At 55.6% G+C, this 16,438-nt stretch overlaps 2 protein-coding genes across 2 annotated transcripts; both read right to left on the bottom strand.

Annotated features, from left to right (window-relative positions):
• Nucleotides 1–2,327: 2,327 nt before the first annotated feature.
• On the bottom strand, nt 2,328–3,941 carry NCS57_00591900 (Homeobox domain-containing protein; the record flags this gene model as incomplete). The annotated part of the gene is made up of 2 exons (XM_053055825.1): nt 2,328–3,569; nt 3,624–3,941. The coding sequence occupies 2 exons, from the start codon at nt 3,939–3,941 to the stop codon at nt 2,328–2,330; spliced, it is 1,560 nt and encodes a 519-aa protein (XP_052914780.1).
• Nucleotides 3,942–14,669: 10,728 nt separating this feature from the next.
• On the bottom strand, nt 14,670–15,594 carry NCS57_00591800 (uncharacterized protein; the record flags this gene model as incomplete). The annotated part of the gene is made up of 3 exons (XM_053055824.1): nt 14,670–15,163; nt 15,303–15,412; nt 15,476–15,594. 3 exons carry the CDS (start codon nt 15,592–15,594, stop codon nt 14,670–14,672), a joined length of 723 nt encoding a protein of 240 aa, XP_052914779.1.
• Between the last annotated feature and the right edge of the window lie 844 nt (nt 15,595–16,438).

Raw genomic sequence — 16,438 nt, 5'->3', positions numbered from 1 at the left:
CACTGAAGCCCGCTAAAGACTACCTAAGCGCCCAGACGCTGTAGACCACATCGACGCTGAACAAGTGAATCAAGACATGGATAAACATTCTCAAACTTGGAATCATGCGATTTCTAGTGCATGTTATTTTCATGCATATTTATTACTAGACCTGTCAGTGAACAATATGCAAAGGCCATCCCTGCAAAGCCCTGTCAATGGATGTCTAGGACACGCCTTTTGACAGTCCTGGCGCAGCTCAAACCGAAACAATGACAGCCTGCCTACCTACCTATCCAATTTCAAACTGAGACAAGATAAAGGGTTTCTATTAGTAGGTCGAAGCTCCTTTCTAGGGCAAGCATCTTCATTCTATGACATGACGGGATACTGGTTCAACGTCCATATACACTCAGCTCCGCGTCAGACCCCAGGTGTCCATCTTGGCATGGAAACACTTGGTCCAAGGCCTTCCAGCATTCGTGCTCTTTAGTTGAACCAGTAATGAGGGAGTAATAGATGAAAAACCGCCCACTTGGGTAATAAAGAGAGTTCAAGAATCCAGTTCGGGAGCTTGACGAGTTTTCGCGATTGGTTCGCTCAAGAGCCAGTTACCAGCACACTCCCAAGACTTGTTCATCACACACCAATCTGCCAAGAACATCAATCTCCATCGGGATACCCGTTCGCCCACAATCCCGGCCTGGAGACTTCATGGTCCTCATGATATCCACATTGTCGTGCTAGCTGGATAGCTTATAGCCACAGCCCTTTGAGTCCTCCCGTTCTGGTTGGCTCACCCAGAGCCCCACGCGTTGCTGCAAGGGCAGCTTCAGCAAAGTTGGCCGTCCCTTGCGTTAGTTGGGCGATGCCCATCCAGGGCAGCCTTTGTATGTAGAAAGGGAAGAAAAACCGTCAGCCTCCAAAGTGTATCTCTCTAACTGAAGGCCGTTTTTGATCATCGTTCGGTGTGCCATCAGAGTTTTTTCTTTTCAAGATGACAAACAAACACCTTTGAAAGCCGAGCAATGCAAGTGGCTTGTTGCGTGATGTGCATCTCCAAGGGAAGGGGCGAAACCGGTTTGTCTGTCAGCTCAGCCTGGCCAAGAAATAGAAAAATGTTTCTGACGCGACTTAGCCAAATCTCGTTTATTGCACCCACAGTTACCCTCGATCGGTAATCTCAACCGCCCTTGATCGATCCGGCACAATCCCCAGCACTTGCAGTGTCGATCCCCCGCGGCTCCATCCATCCCTCCCCTTCCCTTCCCTACCCATTGCAGGACCAAGAAACTTGGCTGTTAGGGTGGGGCCTTGTCCGGGGTGGGTCACCGAGATTCCCGGTACCCCCCTCCACTCGCTCGGTTTATCCCGTTCGGAGTGTGACCGTGTCCCCGGCCTGTACGACGACGGGCGGGCGTTGCGACACCCGCTTCCAATTCATCCTCATTAGACTTTATCGACTGTCGCCCGCCTACCCGGGTTCTCCTCCCGTTCCTGTTTGGGATGGGCTATCTGATGGGAAAGGAATGTGCTGCACCACCACGATAATCGTAGAGTTTGAGGCTTGCCCCGAATTCTCGCGCCGTCGCAGTTGGACCTGACTGCCGTTGTTTGTTTTCCATTTAACCTCGACTCTGTCTCCTGTTGGTGGCTCCGAGTCAACGTTAGGGGGATCGCACCACAAGTCTCTCCCCCGATGAACGATCCGGTGATCATGTTACCTTCCGTGACATCACCGGTGGATCATTGTAGATGAGGTCACATGGATTCTTTTTAGCTTTAGAAACGTTTTGTCTTGATTGGATTTGTATTTTTTTTGGGCTCTATTCTCCTGGCTGCTGGCCCTCTAACAGTCCTGGCATCCGTATGTCGTTACTCTCCAGTTGAGACTTGACGAGGCTGCCTCCGCCTACCGTCTCCTCCAACTTGTGAGCTGGCGCTCTATCTCTGTCGCATCCTCTCATGAAATGTTTTTCCACAAAGCTTCCTAAGTCACCCCGTTATGCTCCCCTATGTTCAACCCAGAGCGCCGACCTGTACCGTCCTCCCATTACATTAGGGTATGATGCCTTTTTATGTTCATTCGTGAAATACCAGAAAGACAGAGACAAATAGAAAGTGGATGGGGGTCGATAGCAGCAACAATGGCCATCATCGATTGATATGGAAGCTAGACAAGGAACACCCAGTCCGTATTGTACAATCTCCCATCGAGAAACATGAATGGATATCGCTATAATGCAAAAATTGATAAAATCACAGTCCGCTGATGATATGTGACGTGTGCGTTCGTGTACGTATGTTTGAGGTAGGTGGGTAAAGGAGATGGTTGCTTCTTCGGCTCGTTATGTGAAGCTCGATGGCGTCATGTTCATGAACTGCACATTCTGCTGGCCTGGCGAGGAGTGTGCCGAGGCAGAAGCATCGTCGGACCAGTTGTACTCGGCGTTGCCACCAGCGTAGCCAAAGTAGGCGGGTCCCATCTGGGCACCATAGGAAGGTGTCTGAGGCTGACTAGAACAGTTGTTGGAAAGGTAGTTGGGCACTTGGCCTGATGCTCCGGGCATGTCAAAGTCGTTGGGGAAACCACCCAGTCCAGGAGTAGCCAGGGGCTCGTCTGATACTGCAACTTCGTATGCTGAGTCGGTGTTGTAGAGGTTGTCCATGACGCCAGGTGTGGTGGGCGGTGTTCGAAGAGTTGGGTCGTGAAGGGCGAGATCCATCGGATACTTCTCCTCATATGCCACCGTGCTAGAGGGAGTGGCCTCGCACAATCCTTGCTGAGTTGTGACAACAGGTGTGTTGGGAGTGGGCGGTGCGATCGTTGTGGTCCCTATAAAGTTGGGAGAGCGGTTGAGCTGCAGGAGCATGTCGGGGTTGCGGTCAAAGTATGGGCTTCGAGGTCCACCTGAGGGCTTGCTGATGCGACCAACTCCTGTGGCCGAAGCAACACGACGAATAGAGTTACCGACGTCTGCCCTTCTTCCCATGTCCACCCCAGTTCTAGGGGCACATGCCGAGTAGCTGCGAGAAGCATTTATAGCAAGCTGAGGGGGTCGTCGGTTTCGTCGAGAGGCAATGTCCATGGCGGGCGACGGCTTCAGCGGCGCCATGGGCTGGGCTGCCTCGTTGACAGCAAGACTGTTGTTGGTATACAGATACTGCTCCTGCACAGGAGATGCAGATAGTCTGCTTGGGACGGGGAAACACTGCTGTGGCAAGCAAGGGGTGGGCTCATCCTCCTCGTTAGGCACAATCAGTTGAGGATACTGACCATAGCTAGAGGCCGAGACAGGTTCGGGAGTCGCCTTGGCCGAAACACCCAGGGGCGAGCTAGCACCGAAATCCGACTGACTGGCGTCGGTCTCGCTGTCCTGCTCTGGTGTGGACAGGTCTGTAGGTCCAGCCTTGACAGCATGTTGCACGGGGAAGGGGGCGCTCGAGACAACTCGATCGCACCGCCGTTCATCGTCAGAGTAGACACCCGCTTCGTTGGCAGCCTTCTCCTTCTCCATCTTCTGCTTGGCAGCATATTCACGGATGTTCTTCTCCTTCTTTTCCCGTGCTCGCCGGTTCTGGAACCAGTTCTGTCATCACGTTAGCCATGAATGGATCTTGTTGGAAGGACTGAAGTAACAAACGTTGATGCGGGCATTGTCGACTCTCATGGACTCGGCCAGGGCCTTCTTGGTGCTGCTGTTGGGCTTGTGGTTCTTCTGGAACTCGGCCTCGAGGATCTCAACCTCTTCCTTGGAGAGGCGAGGCTTTGTCTCAGTTGTCCTAGACATCTGGTGATGATGGAGGAGGTGACCTTGGTGGGCATTGTACAGCTCCATCGACTCCGGGAGGTAAGCGGCATAACTGGGCAGCTGCTGAGAATATCTGGGGTATTGGTTGGCGGCACCGTGGTAGCCCCAGCCAGACCATTGGGGCTGATGGTAGGAACCCATGTTCTCCATCATGGGCTACTTGTGTGGAATGTGGGAGGTAGTCTGGTGGTGGTGGTTGGAATGAGGGTTCAGTCCCGCGTGTGACCGTCTTGGTCGAGACCTGTTTGGTCTATGAAGCGTCGATGGAGATTGAACGAGTGGCGGATTGGATCCTGACAACTTCAAGCAAAGAATGACTTGGTGAGAGCAAGGCGTTGGACGATATCAAAGAGACAAAAAGAGTGAAGATGTCGTGGGTGATCGGAGGTGGTTGAGAGTGGTGGATTCGAGTCGTCTTTTGAATAGGCGCTGATGGATGTCAAGTGGTCCTGGGCAAGCGAGAAGGGTACCGCAATGGTGAGACAAAGCTCACTTAAAACTGCCCTCTTAAGGATGAAGTAGACGAAGGAGGTCTTTGGTCGGAAGGGAAAACAGTCATGGAGGATGGGAGGGGCGTGGGAGGGTAAAAGAATGAAAGACATGTACGCGTTGCGGACGCCGGAGCTACACACAGCACACAGCCAGCCTGGGCCTTGGAAACACCGGCAGTCATCTGGCCCCGTCATGACGGTCTGCGAGATGGCGTGTGGGTTCGCACCCGAGTGAACTGGGGTGGAGGAGAGCAATCAGACCCCTGGATCCCAACCACAGACCGTGGCCGGGGGAGGAGATCACATCCGCCATCGCGGCGAGGGCTTCGGTACAGGGAGTACCCAGGAGAGCTCTAGCCCAAGGTCTCCTCAAGGGCAGAGTCGCAGCGGCTCCACGCTCTGGGTACCGGCGGGAGGGTACACAGTAGTCCTCAGCAGTCCGGGCGCGACGCTCTGGCCAGGTACCTTGGGAAACTTGGGTTCCAGGTCCCAAGCTGGAGGCTCGTCGTCGAGCTCATCCCTGCTTTCAACCCCTGTCCGCCCTGGCCCGCCCACAGCCCTTGCCAACGACAAGGCTACCCGAGTGTTTTCACTAGGAATGCACCCCGGGCGTCTGCAGGCGCAGGGCCGGCGAGGGAGCGCACCGCGCCGACCTATCCTGCCGTCGTGGCGGCGCCTTGTCCACCAACTTAGGCCACTCCCTATCTCCCTCCGAAGCCTCCCTCGGAGGGCTTGGCCCAGCATCGCGAGGATTGGGACACCAACCTGGCGGGATTGGGCCGGCGGGTCCCGCGCCCACCTGGTTTTGGCCGCGATAGGGATTGGGTCTCCTGGCCCTATGCTCCAAGGAGTCTGCGAGGGTGCCACGGTGGAGGCCGCGCGCTAGAAATGTCGTACCTAGCTCAAGGGGCTGATGCGCCTTTGCACAAGCTGGCGCTGGCAGGGCGGCGAAGGAGGCGGACCTGTCCATCGCTTGTTGATGCCATCGCCGTGTCGTAATCTTTTGTCCGAGGAAGGTTGTTGCACAGCCATGCCCACACCTGAGTCGTGGTCAAGATGAGGGCATGGTTCTGTGTCATGCTGAGCCGTAGGGGCGCCGAGAGATGACTCGAAGGGAAGGGGAGCTTCCACACACCGGCTGTTTGGCCACATAACCGACCATCCAAGGTCAGGCAGTCTGGACATTAACGACAACTTGCGGGGAGACAGGCCTGCGCAAGGTTCCGGTGAGTGACACCATTCGCCATGGATACAGTCGGTAAGAGCTGTAATGCAGATGGCAGGTGAGATCCCAGCCCGTGAGGGCCTAGACGGCGCGTCAAAGCAAGGTGATGAGCACCTGGTCTGGTCTTTGGAGTCGGGATATCCAAGCAGATCCGGGCCCGAGCTGAGGAGCGGTGCGGTGCGGTGCGGTGCGTGACCAGAACAGTGCGAGCACGGGTAGCCGGCCAGAAGCCCCCGCAGGTCCCAGCGCTTGCAGTGGGCTGCTGTCAGCAGTCCTACAGGGGGGAAAGGGCACCATTCCCAGTGCATTCGGGTGCTGTGGTCGCTGCAGGCGTGCCTCCCCTAGGCGTAGTAGAGCACAGTCGCGGGAACGGAGCTGCACGGATGAGCGACCGGGTGCCTACCGTGCATTCCTTCCTTAACCCGACTCGGGAGAGCGCAGAAGGAGGACGTCCCGAAACAGAGAGTGCTTTCCGTTTCTAGTTCTTCAAGTCTCTAGCTCGCTGGCCCTTGACGCAGGTTGCTATTTGCCACTTCACACCATACACTTTCAAACCTCTACAGTCGATGCCGTATTCTCATGACGGCCTGGCCTGCGATCACTTCATGGCTTGCTTTTTTTTAATGCCTTCGTCCTATAGAAGCAATCTCGTTCCTGTGCAAGGCACTCCTAGCATCTCCGGTCAGCTTGTCCTGGCCTCTCGCCGCACAAATGCGATCCTGACGGCTATTGTATCCTATTGGGGCACACAACTGGCAAATTAAGCACCCGCCATTGTGTCCCCGATGCAGCACAGCAGCGCCATGGATGTCAGTCGTGACGGCGGGCGGATGGTGGATGACACAGGATCCCTTCGTAGTTGTGCAACCACACCGCAGCTGATCGCGCCAGCATCGTCCGCTCTCGAGATACCCCCATGCAAAGGGTTTGCGATTCTCGCAAAAGACTCCGTCAATCCCCGCCGCCAGTCCACAGTCTTGAATTTCGGCCTCGGGACGCTTGGCTCGTCGTTCGCACCAAGACAAACGCAGTACGTACCGCCCAGGCCCCGGAGCTAAGAAGTTTCTTCCAGCGTCCCGATCTCAACCACTGAGAAAGGCGGCGTGAGTCGACCGACAACACACGGACAACCCCAGAACCCCTGATGGTTGGGCGACCCCCATGCAGCGAGCGAGGCAGATGTGAGAATCCAGACTCACCAACGCGCACAACTCTTCTTCGCCGATGGAACTGGTGTTAGCGGAGCGCAAGCGATGCGTAGCAATGTAACCCTCGACCATTCAGCTGGGCGACGTGTTGGCCGTCAGTCTCAGCCTTCCCCAGCCTCTGTGCGACGCTGGAAGCGATGGCATCGGCAACCTCTTCTCGTTCTTTGGCGCCCACTCAACACCGCTCAAGGGGAGCATGGGGCGACAGTGACAGCTCTGGGTGGTGGCACGGCCGAGGGAGATGCTAGCCGTTGACAGTGCTCACGTCCGACCTTGTTGTTCATCACGCAGTGATGGATATCGGACATCTCAAGTTGGTGTCTCTAGGGGCGTGGCACGATCGGCAGCGAAACGACGGCTTGCGTGAAGTTGTGTAAGCGGCTTGACACCACACCTGCAGTGTACCGCTCCGGTTTCCAGCAAGTTGGTTCTTCGACTCTTGACATTTCCGAGTCCAAGAAACTGTCGTACGGCTCTGTGGCGATATTCAGGCCATCATGCATGCAAATCCATCTGATTGTCTTCACGTCATGATGTTTCGCCCACAGAGAGTGTATCAACTTCGAACAACCACTCGTTGACGACATTGAGAGGCTGCTCAAAGACACGGGCAGCAACCCACCAACAAGGTTCGCCCATCTGGACGATCAAAGCCACGACCGGTGAAAAGGTGCAAGGGAACAAGCGGTTGGCCCTTGGCGGGCCCATCCGCAAATTGCGCACCTGCAGGACAGAGACGCCAGGGCTGGCACCAATGCAGTGGGGAGATTGGGGATGTATCCGTGAAGAGGCTTGAGGGGCAGACGACGGATAGTCCCAATTGAGTCGAATACACGGCGCATCAATGTTCGAAGGAAAGGCCTGCCAGCGGAATTGATGGTGGATCGTTCAGTCGCTGGCCACCCATGTGCCTCAACGGTGCTCAATGGCATGCGAATCAAAGGCATGGATTAAGCGACGATTTGGGCACTCACTTGAGTCTCGCCAGCCGGGGCGGGTCACCGGAGACGACAACAGCACAGGGGTGGGGACATGCCACCTTTTCCCAAACAGGCAGTGCCCTGGAGCTGGAGAAGCGCTCAGGACCTGGTCAGCCTTGAGAGCTGGAGGTGATGTATCGATCGAAAAGCATGGTACAGCACAGCAGCGCCGTCATCGTGCTTCTGGTTCGCGAGAATACGCCAATATGAGGGTTACACGAGCCCGGCTGGTGTGTGCCGCTGAGATTCGGGGTCGTAAACCGCTGTGTGTTGTACCAATGAGTGGAACCTACCTGTCCAGCACGTTCGCCGATTCCCTCATCACACTGCCCTCGTCGGCCAACCATACCATGGGTCGCTAAACACTGGCTTCCAACGGGGCTCAGGGGAATAATCCGAACAGCCGTGTTCTCGGCGCGCTGGAGTCAGTGACGCCGTTTCACCATCTTCAACCATGTCTCCTCCGTTGCGCGTTCACGATGCCAGCAGTTGATTGATACTCCCAGTGCAGGGCGGCACATCTACACCCTGACCAATCCCAAAAGGAAGACGAATGCTTGGGAGCAGTGGGCCATTCTCCATTCTGAAGTGTGCTGCACAATCCACTTCTCAGGTACCGAGTGGGGTAAAAGCAGAACAAACCTCACGGCAAAACCGAAGAGAACGGTCTCGACTTTCAATTAGGCCCGCGTGAGGGTGAGAAATCCGTACTCTCACCCGCTTAGGGCGGCTTCTAAGGGAGCGCGTTTCCTTTTTTCACTCGTCTCCGAGGAAGAACATAGCCGCTTTCAACTGAAGTTAAGAAGCAACCGCCTGTTGGTACCAGATGCGGAATTGTTGGTGTTGTCGGAAGGGAAACGGATGTGTCACATCGTGCTGGGTGCCTTTGCAGCGAGTACCAGGACGGTCATTGCTTGCCCAGGTCCAAGACGGATGATCTCCATAAGATGTGCACTATTATGCCCCCATAAGGCCCAACTTGAGAGCTTAAGCATTTGGAGCGGGGGCAGAAGCCCATATCTTGGCATAAGTTCCAAGGTGGGAGGTGCTTGGGGGTTAATTACTCCATATCTACGGCATCTTCCGTGCCAAGGAGAGGAGCAGTGGTCAAGACCACAGGCCTGGGCTGCTAACGATCAAGACGCAGAAAAGGATGGCCACCGTTCACGGGATCAACGGTAGCCGGTGGGCCAAACGGCGGGGATGGCGCCGAGGCACAAGAGTCGCGATTCCCAAGTGATCTGGCAGCCTTGTCTTTGCTCTCGGATATACTTGTTCCGGGGAGAAGGGCGGGGGCAGATCTTGTCGATCACCTCGGCCATTGCGTCGAGGGTGCGGCTCTGGACCGTCATCAGGCTGCATTGCTGATCCTTTCAAGCAGAAGGCACCCAAAACCAGCAGTGCATCGAGTCCAGATCAGGCAATCGAGGAGTGCTCACAACTTCGACCCCTTCCCAGCTGAGAATGCTGAGCTGACTGCAGGACGCTGTTCCTGATTGAGCAGCCAATTGAGCGACAACCAGCACTTTCATCCCCCTCGACACTTACAAGTTGAGGACGTCACCCAGTCCAGTACGGTCTATTCTCTTTCCCCACGTCGACAGCTGCTCGAGTCTGCCTGCAGGCGTAGCAAGTGTCGGCCTTCTACGACCAATACCACGCTCCGCGGAGTGGGCCTTCGGCGACTACTCGCTACCAAGCGGTGCACAGCGCAACATCGCGCAAAAAAGAGTGTAGCACTGGCGAGGACCAGAGGCTCCGATTGAATCCAAATCCTGGAAATTCCAGGATCATGGCTATAGCTGAACCCGTCCCTCGGTTACGAGCACCGGGCGCTAGAAACACGGGCCGCAATATTACCCTGAGCTGCATTCTGCTGCGACGACAGTGGCGGAGAGACCAAGGCGACAGAGTCTGGGAGCGAAACGGCCATCTTGAAAAACGTACGATTTGGAAAGGTTATGGACGTCTGTGAGCGAAACAGGACCCCGTTTTGTGGTGTTTCCGGGGAGCCCCTCAGCCGCCCGCCTGGCGTTGAACAAGCACAACGGCTGCCTCATCAGAGACAATGTCTCAGAACCGCTGCGGAGCCTAGCATCTACGGCCCATTGATTGGCTGTTGCCTTGCGAGTTTTGAGCCCTGGGCTTAGCGCCGATGAGGAAAGGCTGGTTGCCATGTCTCCTGGCCCGTTGAGCGTCGCCCAATGCAGCAATATCACCGATCTTTTCCTCCGGAAACTTGCCCTCCGCCGGGCGCCTGGAGCCTTCCGGGCGAGATAGGGCAACTACAGTCTCCAACTTTGATCCGACAACCCAAACACCGCTATACAGCTTCGCAGAGGCTATTCTACACGATCTAGGGAAATGTCAACAACCAGATGGTTGCAAACTTTGAGATAAGATTCAAACACCAGACCCAAGGACCAGGTCATGATCATCCGCCGCATTGGTAATACTGTAGCGGCCAAATGGAGACAGAGTGGGATCGTTGGAGGTGCTAGCGAGTAGTTACCAGTACGCTGGAAAGCTCTAGGCTGTGGCGAGTCACTCCCACGTCAAGCTCCATCCATCTGGGCAGCTCCTGAGCCATTCAGGCCAGCCTAAGGTGATGCGAAAGTCCGAAGCCCCTGTTCGATGGCTTGCAGCTAGCGCTGAACTCACTCTCTCTGTCTGCGCCTCTTCTCAACTCGATCGTACGGGTTCCTATCTCGGCAATCCAACCTCGAATCCCCAATAACCTTTGAACCCAGTTCCCTGCACCTTTCACCAACAGGATGACGAACACTCGGTGCGACGTGAAGGGCACGGTTCGTTCTTCGCCATCAGCATTCGTCGGATTGCTTCCGGCGGAGCACATGAACCCATACTGGCACAGGCGTCTCACAATACAAGAGGAAGCTAGGTGACACAAATTTCCTCCAAATGGCATGGGCGAGATCTTGCAATTAACTTTTCAACAAGACCACGAGGGTTGCCAGGTTGCTGGGGAAGGAAATGCACCTGAACCCTGTGCCTCAGGGACAAGGTATATTGAAGCCAGTCGTCGGGCGTGCCGTTGGGAAAAGAAAGCTCTATCAAACGAAAGGTTCGAGACGCGGAGTTTCTTGAGGATTTGTTTGGTCTCCTTGGGACATGCGCTGCAGGAGGGTGAGCTCAAGGCGCAAAGCTCATGCCCATGCCTTTTCCGGACAGCGCATCGGGCGGTCTTCTTCCCCGAGTACACGGAGGGTACCAGAGAGCGCCGTACCGTCAAGGATCATGGGGGATCAGACGACAGAAAACGACGAGGGGGGCCAGCAAGCAGCCCCAAAGAAGCACCGGGGACAGGGGTCAGGGGGTGCCGCGTTTCTCAACTTGTCCAGCAAGGCCAGAAGCGGATCCCTCCCACACGTGGCCAGCAAGCCTCGGCGGTGGCACTAGTCCCTCTCAGGACTCTCTGCTGCTCGTGCAGCAGTAAAGTTGTTTCTAAGGCCTTGACTTTGGGCTGGGTGAGGGTTCTTGGCGTTTCTCTCCAGTTGAGCGTGAAGTGGGAAGAAGAAGCCGATCACCAGTGAAAGCGATGCCGCGGCTGCCTCGCGAAACAAGACGAAAATCTCGTTCCGAGTCCAGGCCCAAGGTACCAGGCACAAGATCCGCAAAGTCTGGGCGCCGTATATGCTGACACTTGGTGATGAGCCGCCCAGGAAGCCAAGACAGGCGGACGCAAAGTTGGAGATGGTGTACAAGCGCCCAAGTTCCAAACTCATCAAAGCTCCAACATCAACAATCATCACGTAACGGCACTGGCCTTCCCAAATAGGGAACCTGGGAGAAGACAAGCTCACACAGGTGGAGTCGGGCCGGACGGGGCTCCGGTCTGCTCGGACTCCCGTACGGAGTTTGGGGTCTTCGGCCATGGAGATATTGACCATTCGCTCCGGCCTCTCTGCTTCCATGCCTACGACTCCCACCACCACGTCCGGACCCGTCCAAAACCCAGTACTCGCCAAACCGAATCCGCGCCGAAGTGGGGCGATGGAGGCGGCTGGCAACTGACTCGCTAACGGTTGCTTCACTTGGGAGCCGCTCCGTTGACCTGGAGCACATAGGGGTTCAGAGCCATTGCTTCTTATCGACAAGACGCAAACCACAGTCGTGATGTTTTACCTCATGTCCGTACTCTAGGACGAGTTGAATGTTTTTGCCGGGAAAGGGGGATACCTATCAGTGTCGCGAGATTCAGCCCACAGGGCGGTCTCGTCTAGTTCCTTTCTTTTTTTCTCTCGCTTACTTGATATCTCTCGCTGTCATGAGGCGATGTGTTGGCATAACAGATTTCTTTTCGCAGCACCGGCAGGCTGGGGGTTGCAAAAACACGCCATGCTGCCAGTGCTCGGACTCTTACTCAACAAGAGTCTTTTTGGGCCTCTCTTTTTTTTTTTCCTCTCGGCCAGGGCTGCAAGAATAAGGAGAAAGACATGCGTACGCATGAAGTGTGTGCCCACGCACGTTAGGCTGACGAAACAACAAAGCAAATCGGTTTAGCATCTGGAACATGGCAAAGCCCGCCATGGAGTGGCTGCGGCGGGCGCATGAGGCCAGAGGAGACCAAATCTCCTTTAAGCCAGCCACCATCACGGACTACGACACGAATCGAGAGGGCGTCTGCATCTATGGCGGGTTTCCAGGGGGCCGGCGTTGGCCCTCAGAGACTAGGAAGCGAGAATCCAACCAGCCGGGATTTCGTGGGGCGATGGGGTTGTGGAAGAACGATGAATTGCATCCTTTTTCAAACGATAGGGCGGGTGCCAAGAGTCGGACGGTCACTGACTACACTACTACTGCAGCCTACGTACGCCTGTATACGCACGCACGCGCGACGGTGTTTTTCCCATTCACATCTATGTGCATTGGCATTGTTTGCTCTGGCCGCGCAAGAGCCGTGTGCCCGGCCGTCTCCGACAATGTGGATGCACAGATGAGTTTCCAGATCCCGATGGATCCTGATCCTACCGGAAGATCTCCCTTTGTTTCCAGCCTGGGGCCTCCTGGCTTCCCCTGGCCCAACGTGAGTAGTTGCAAGGGGGGCCGGCAAACAGCAATGACAACACAACACCAGAGGTTTGTTTACACTGAGGGAGTTCCAAATCACCACTCCCTTCGCTTCACGTCTAGCGCCGTGGCGGACATTGGACGCAAAGCCACCAGATCAGCCTCCATGTCACTACCCGCCCCTTTACGAAGGATAGCGACCTCGTTGACAGCTACACCGGCGTACGGGACCTTGCAGTCTGCGCTTGTGGCCGTGAGATGATGGCACGAGATTACCGTCGCCGGTCGAAGCCCGGATCTCGATTTGCTGCAACAAGACAGGCCGCCCATGACTGAGGGTATCCCGGCGTGCAGGATTCACGGGAAGGCCGTCATGTTGTGCAACCAAGCTTAAGATTACAGCTCTCATATCATCCGCCGCGGCAATCCTTTGCGCTGTCCAACGTGATGAAAGACTTTTTTTGCCCTTCATCTGCCCTGATGCTATTTTGGTGTTGGTTCAGGCCTCGGGATGTATGTCACCAGCCCAGAGGTGATTTCACGCACTTGGATCCTCCTGGGTGATAGGTGCTGCCTGTCAGTCCAACCTAAACAGCTTGCTTTTTCCGTTCCACCCTCCTCGGGCATGGTCCCTAGAAAGGAATGACTGGACTGAACTGAACCGTACCGTACCTGCAGACTGCAACACGACAATAGGTAGGGCAAAAAGCTCCGGCTTTGTGATACCGCCACAGGTCCGGCTCGGGCGCTGGAAGCGTCTCGCGACACCGGCGGTTTTGCGAGTCTTTGTGCCCAGGCTTGCCGAGATGCCCTCATCACCCTTTGTTTACCGTCTCGTCGCGTCAGGGGCACGGGTGCCCAATCTCCTTGAGTCAGCAACGTGTGACAGCGTGGGGAGAAAGGGTGGGAAGGGGGAGAAGAAAAAAATCGACGCGCCAACCAACGGTTTTCGCCTTTGCAGACACAATTGCCCACATCGCCTTCTCTTCCCTGCCTACGAAGTTCTCCCCTCCCCTTCCCCGCTTGACGGATGAGCGGGCTCAATGTTGGCTGCCCTTGGGCTTCCCTGGCGAGCTCGGGGACGGTGCGATGACAGCCGGCAACCGAGACATTTCCAATCGGCTCCAACAGGGCAGCACCGGGCATGCTGCACGTCCGAGGATAGGCTAACGTGGAGCGGCGCGATCGCTGGGCGCGCTTGACTGTGGGAAGACAAGGCAAGACAGGGCGGCGCCCGTTTGTCTCGCTGGGTAGCGCAATCGGGACACGGGGGACAGTTGATGCCGAAAAGAAATGTTGGACAAGACAAGACAAAGAGAGCATGAACTGCATGCAACGAGAAACCGCGTGCTCAGTCAGAGGTGGCTTTGAGAGGTCTCACTTGTGTGGGCTGCGGGTGGAGATGAGGCGTGGAAGGTCGTGATGATCCAGGCCAGACAATGGTGACAAAGACGGGAGCCCTTGTCTCGCCCTGAGTGTCTGAGTGTCCGGGTGCCTGGGCAGCTGGGTGATGAAGGCTTCACGTCAGGGATCTACCACCAGAGTCTCCCTCGAGCAGGTGGTTTCCGCACTCGACGGAATATCTTCACTGGGTCTCACTGCACGTTGAGAGACCGCTTCGCTTAGGCGTGTCGATCATCGATCATCGTGGGTCAGGTCGAGATGGAGATCCCCAGGGAGATGAGATGAGGGCAAGTGCCGAGGGACAGACAGCTGATGATGTCAAGATGCCCTCTCTAGGGCGACGATCGCTGGCCTAACGTTGTCTATTTTCCCTGCAAGACCCAACCAACGCCCGTCCGTCTATCAACTGAAGATTCTGTCACGATGATGAAATCGAGCGATTTCCTCCCTGGCGGGTTCCATCTTGTCCAACAAGCCCTCCCTTGGGCGCAGAGTTCCACTTCCCATCTCCCCCGTCTCTGGCTCTGTCAATATTGGACTCAGAGTCTGAGGGCATTCGAAACCTCAATCGTCACCCTGCCTCCCTCGGTCCGGAGCACCTTGACGGAGGACAGATCCTGGACCACCCAGTCTGGCTCGGCGGCGACGACCTGCTCGACCGTATGGCTCGTCACAAGCCCGAGGACCTTGCACCCAGCCGCCTTACCCGCGCGAATTCCGGCCGGGCTATCCTCGAGCACGAGGACCTCAGCATCCTCTCTTTGAAGGTCGAGACGCTCGCGGCCAAGGCGATAGCATGCGGGGTCTGGCTTCCCAACCTCGACAGACTCGGCTGTGACGAGGCGATCCGACGGCGGTGTGGGCAGGTCTCGAGCACGGAGCCATCCGGTTACGAGGGGTACAGTACCGGAGGTGACGATCGCCCAGGGGCTAGAATCGGCGATGAGAGCCTCGAGCATGGAGCGGGCGCCCGGGATCTCGACAGCTTCATGGCCGTGGTACTTGGGAAGTCGGCCTTCCATCTCTCTCACGTCTGCCCAAAGATCAGCAGCTGCTCGCCGTGGTAGTTCCATGTGCCGGGCCTAATCAACCGGGGAGTGGATTGATGCTCAAGAGTGAGGCGGTTGGCCTATGTGTCTGTCTGTGGACTGGTGGAAAATAACGCAACTTACAATCCCAATTGGCCTTTTCGGGGGCTAGAATTTTGAGGATGTCTATGCTGCGGCGTCCATGAGAAGTCTCTAGGATGACCTCGGGCGCAACTCCTATCTCATTGCCGATCCTGGTGGGATGTCAACTGGTCGGTCCGATGGCGGGCGACGCGGTGCAAGTGCACTGTACTCACGTTTCCCAGTGCTTAACTACGGCTTCTGTGGAGTCGATGATGGTGCCATCCATGTCAAAGAGGAAGCCATCAAATGTGATCTCCTGCGGCGGCAGAGAGTAGTCCGGGAGTGAACCCATGTTGTGTGTATGTGTTTTTGGTGTTGGGGTAGTGAGTCAAAGGTGACCGGCTGATGATAAGGCCAGTTTCGCAACGTAGTTGAGTAAGTCGGCTTCTAGTTTCGTTGTACGTAGGTTATGTAGGGTGCGGGTTGGGTATTTTATATCTTTGTCGTGGTGACCGTGATGATGAAAAGGTTTTGGTAGGTATGGATGAATAGGTGAAGCCAAGGTGACCTCGTGGTTGGCTCGTTTTGGTAGCTCCGCTCACCGAGGCGGTATTTCCGCAGAGGTAAAGTGGGGGCTGACGATGATATTGTCATCAACGAGTTAAAGATATTGATAATAAAGTCTAAGTGATGAATAGAATTCATTTGGCATAGGTGACGATATCTGGCTGAATGTTTTGTCGCTGATAGGTCCGTGTGCTATTGTTTCGGCGCATGCGCAGGGTGCTGGCTAGGATCAAGTGTCTAGGTTAGCGATGAAGGTACTCACTCAACCATGCTGCACAACAAACAACATTGATGAATGCATATGCGAACTTGGTCTTTTCGGTCAAGAACCTGACTTGAATTTCCATTGGGATGGCGGTTACCCAGGCAGCAGTTGAAGTTCAAGTCAGCTGTTGCATAGGAATGAAAGGCTGGTACACCCACTCCATCTGACAGCAGAACTACCTAATGATAACGCCGACAAGTGGTTGCAGCACATCAAGCAGGCAATAGACCAATCAAGCCAAACACATCCGAAACCAACTGCAGATTCACCACTACCAATCCATATAATTCCCACAACTATATAGCTGGAATGTGAGCTCAACAGGTGTGAACCCGGAACTCAAATTCTGTGGCAACTACCCTAG

This window comes from Fusarium keratoplasticum, chromosome 4 (genome assembly GCF_025433545.1).
Source record: "Fusarium keratoplasticum isolate Fu6.1 chromosome 4, whole genome shotgun sequence".
NCBI lineage: Eukaryota > Fungi > Ascomycota > Sordariomycetes > Hypocreales > Nectriaceae > Fusarium > Fusarium keratoplasticum.
The sequence above is the reverse complement of the archived record's forward strand: the minus strand, read 5'-3'. Positions and strand labels throughout refer to the sequence as shown.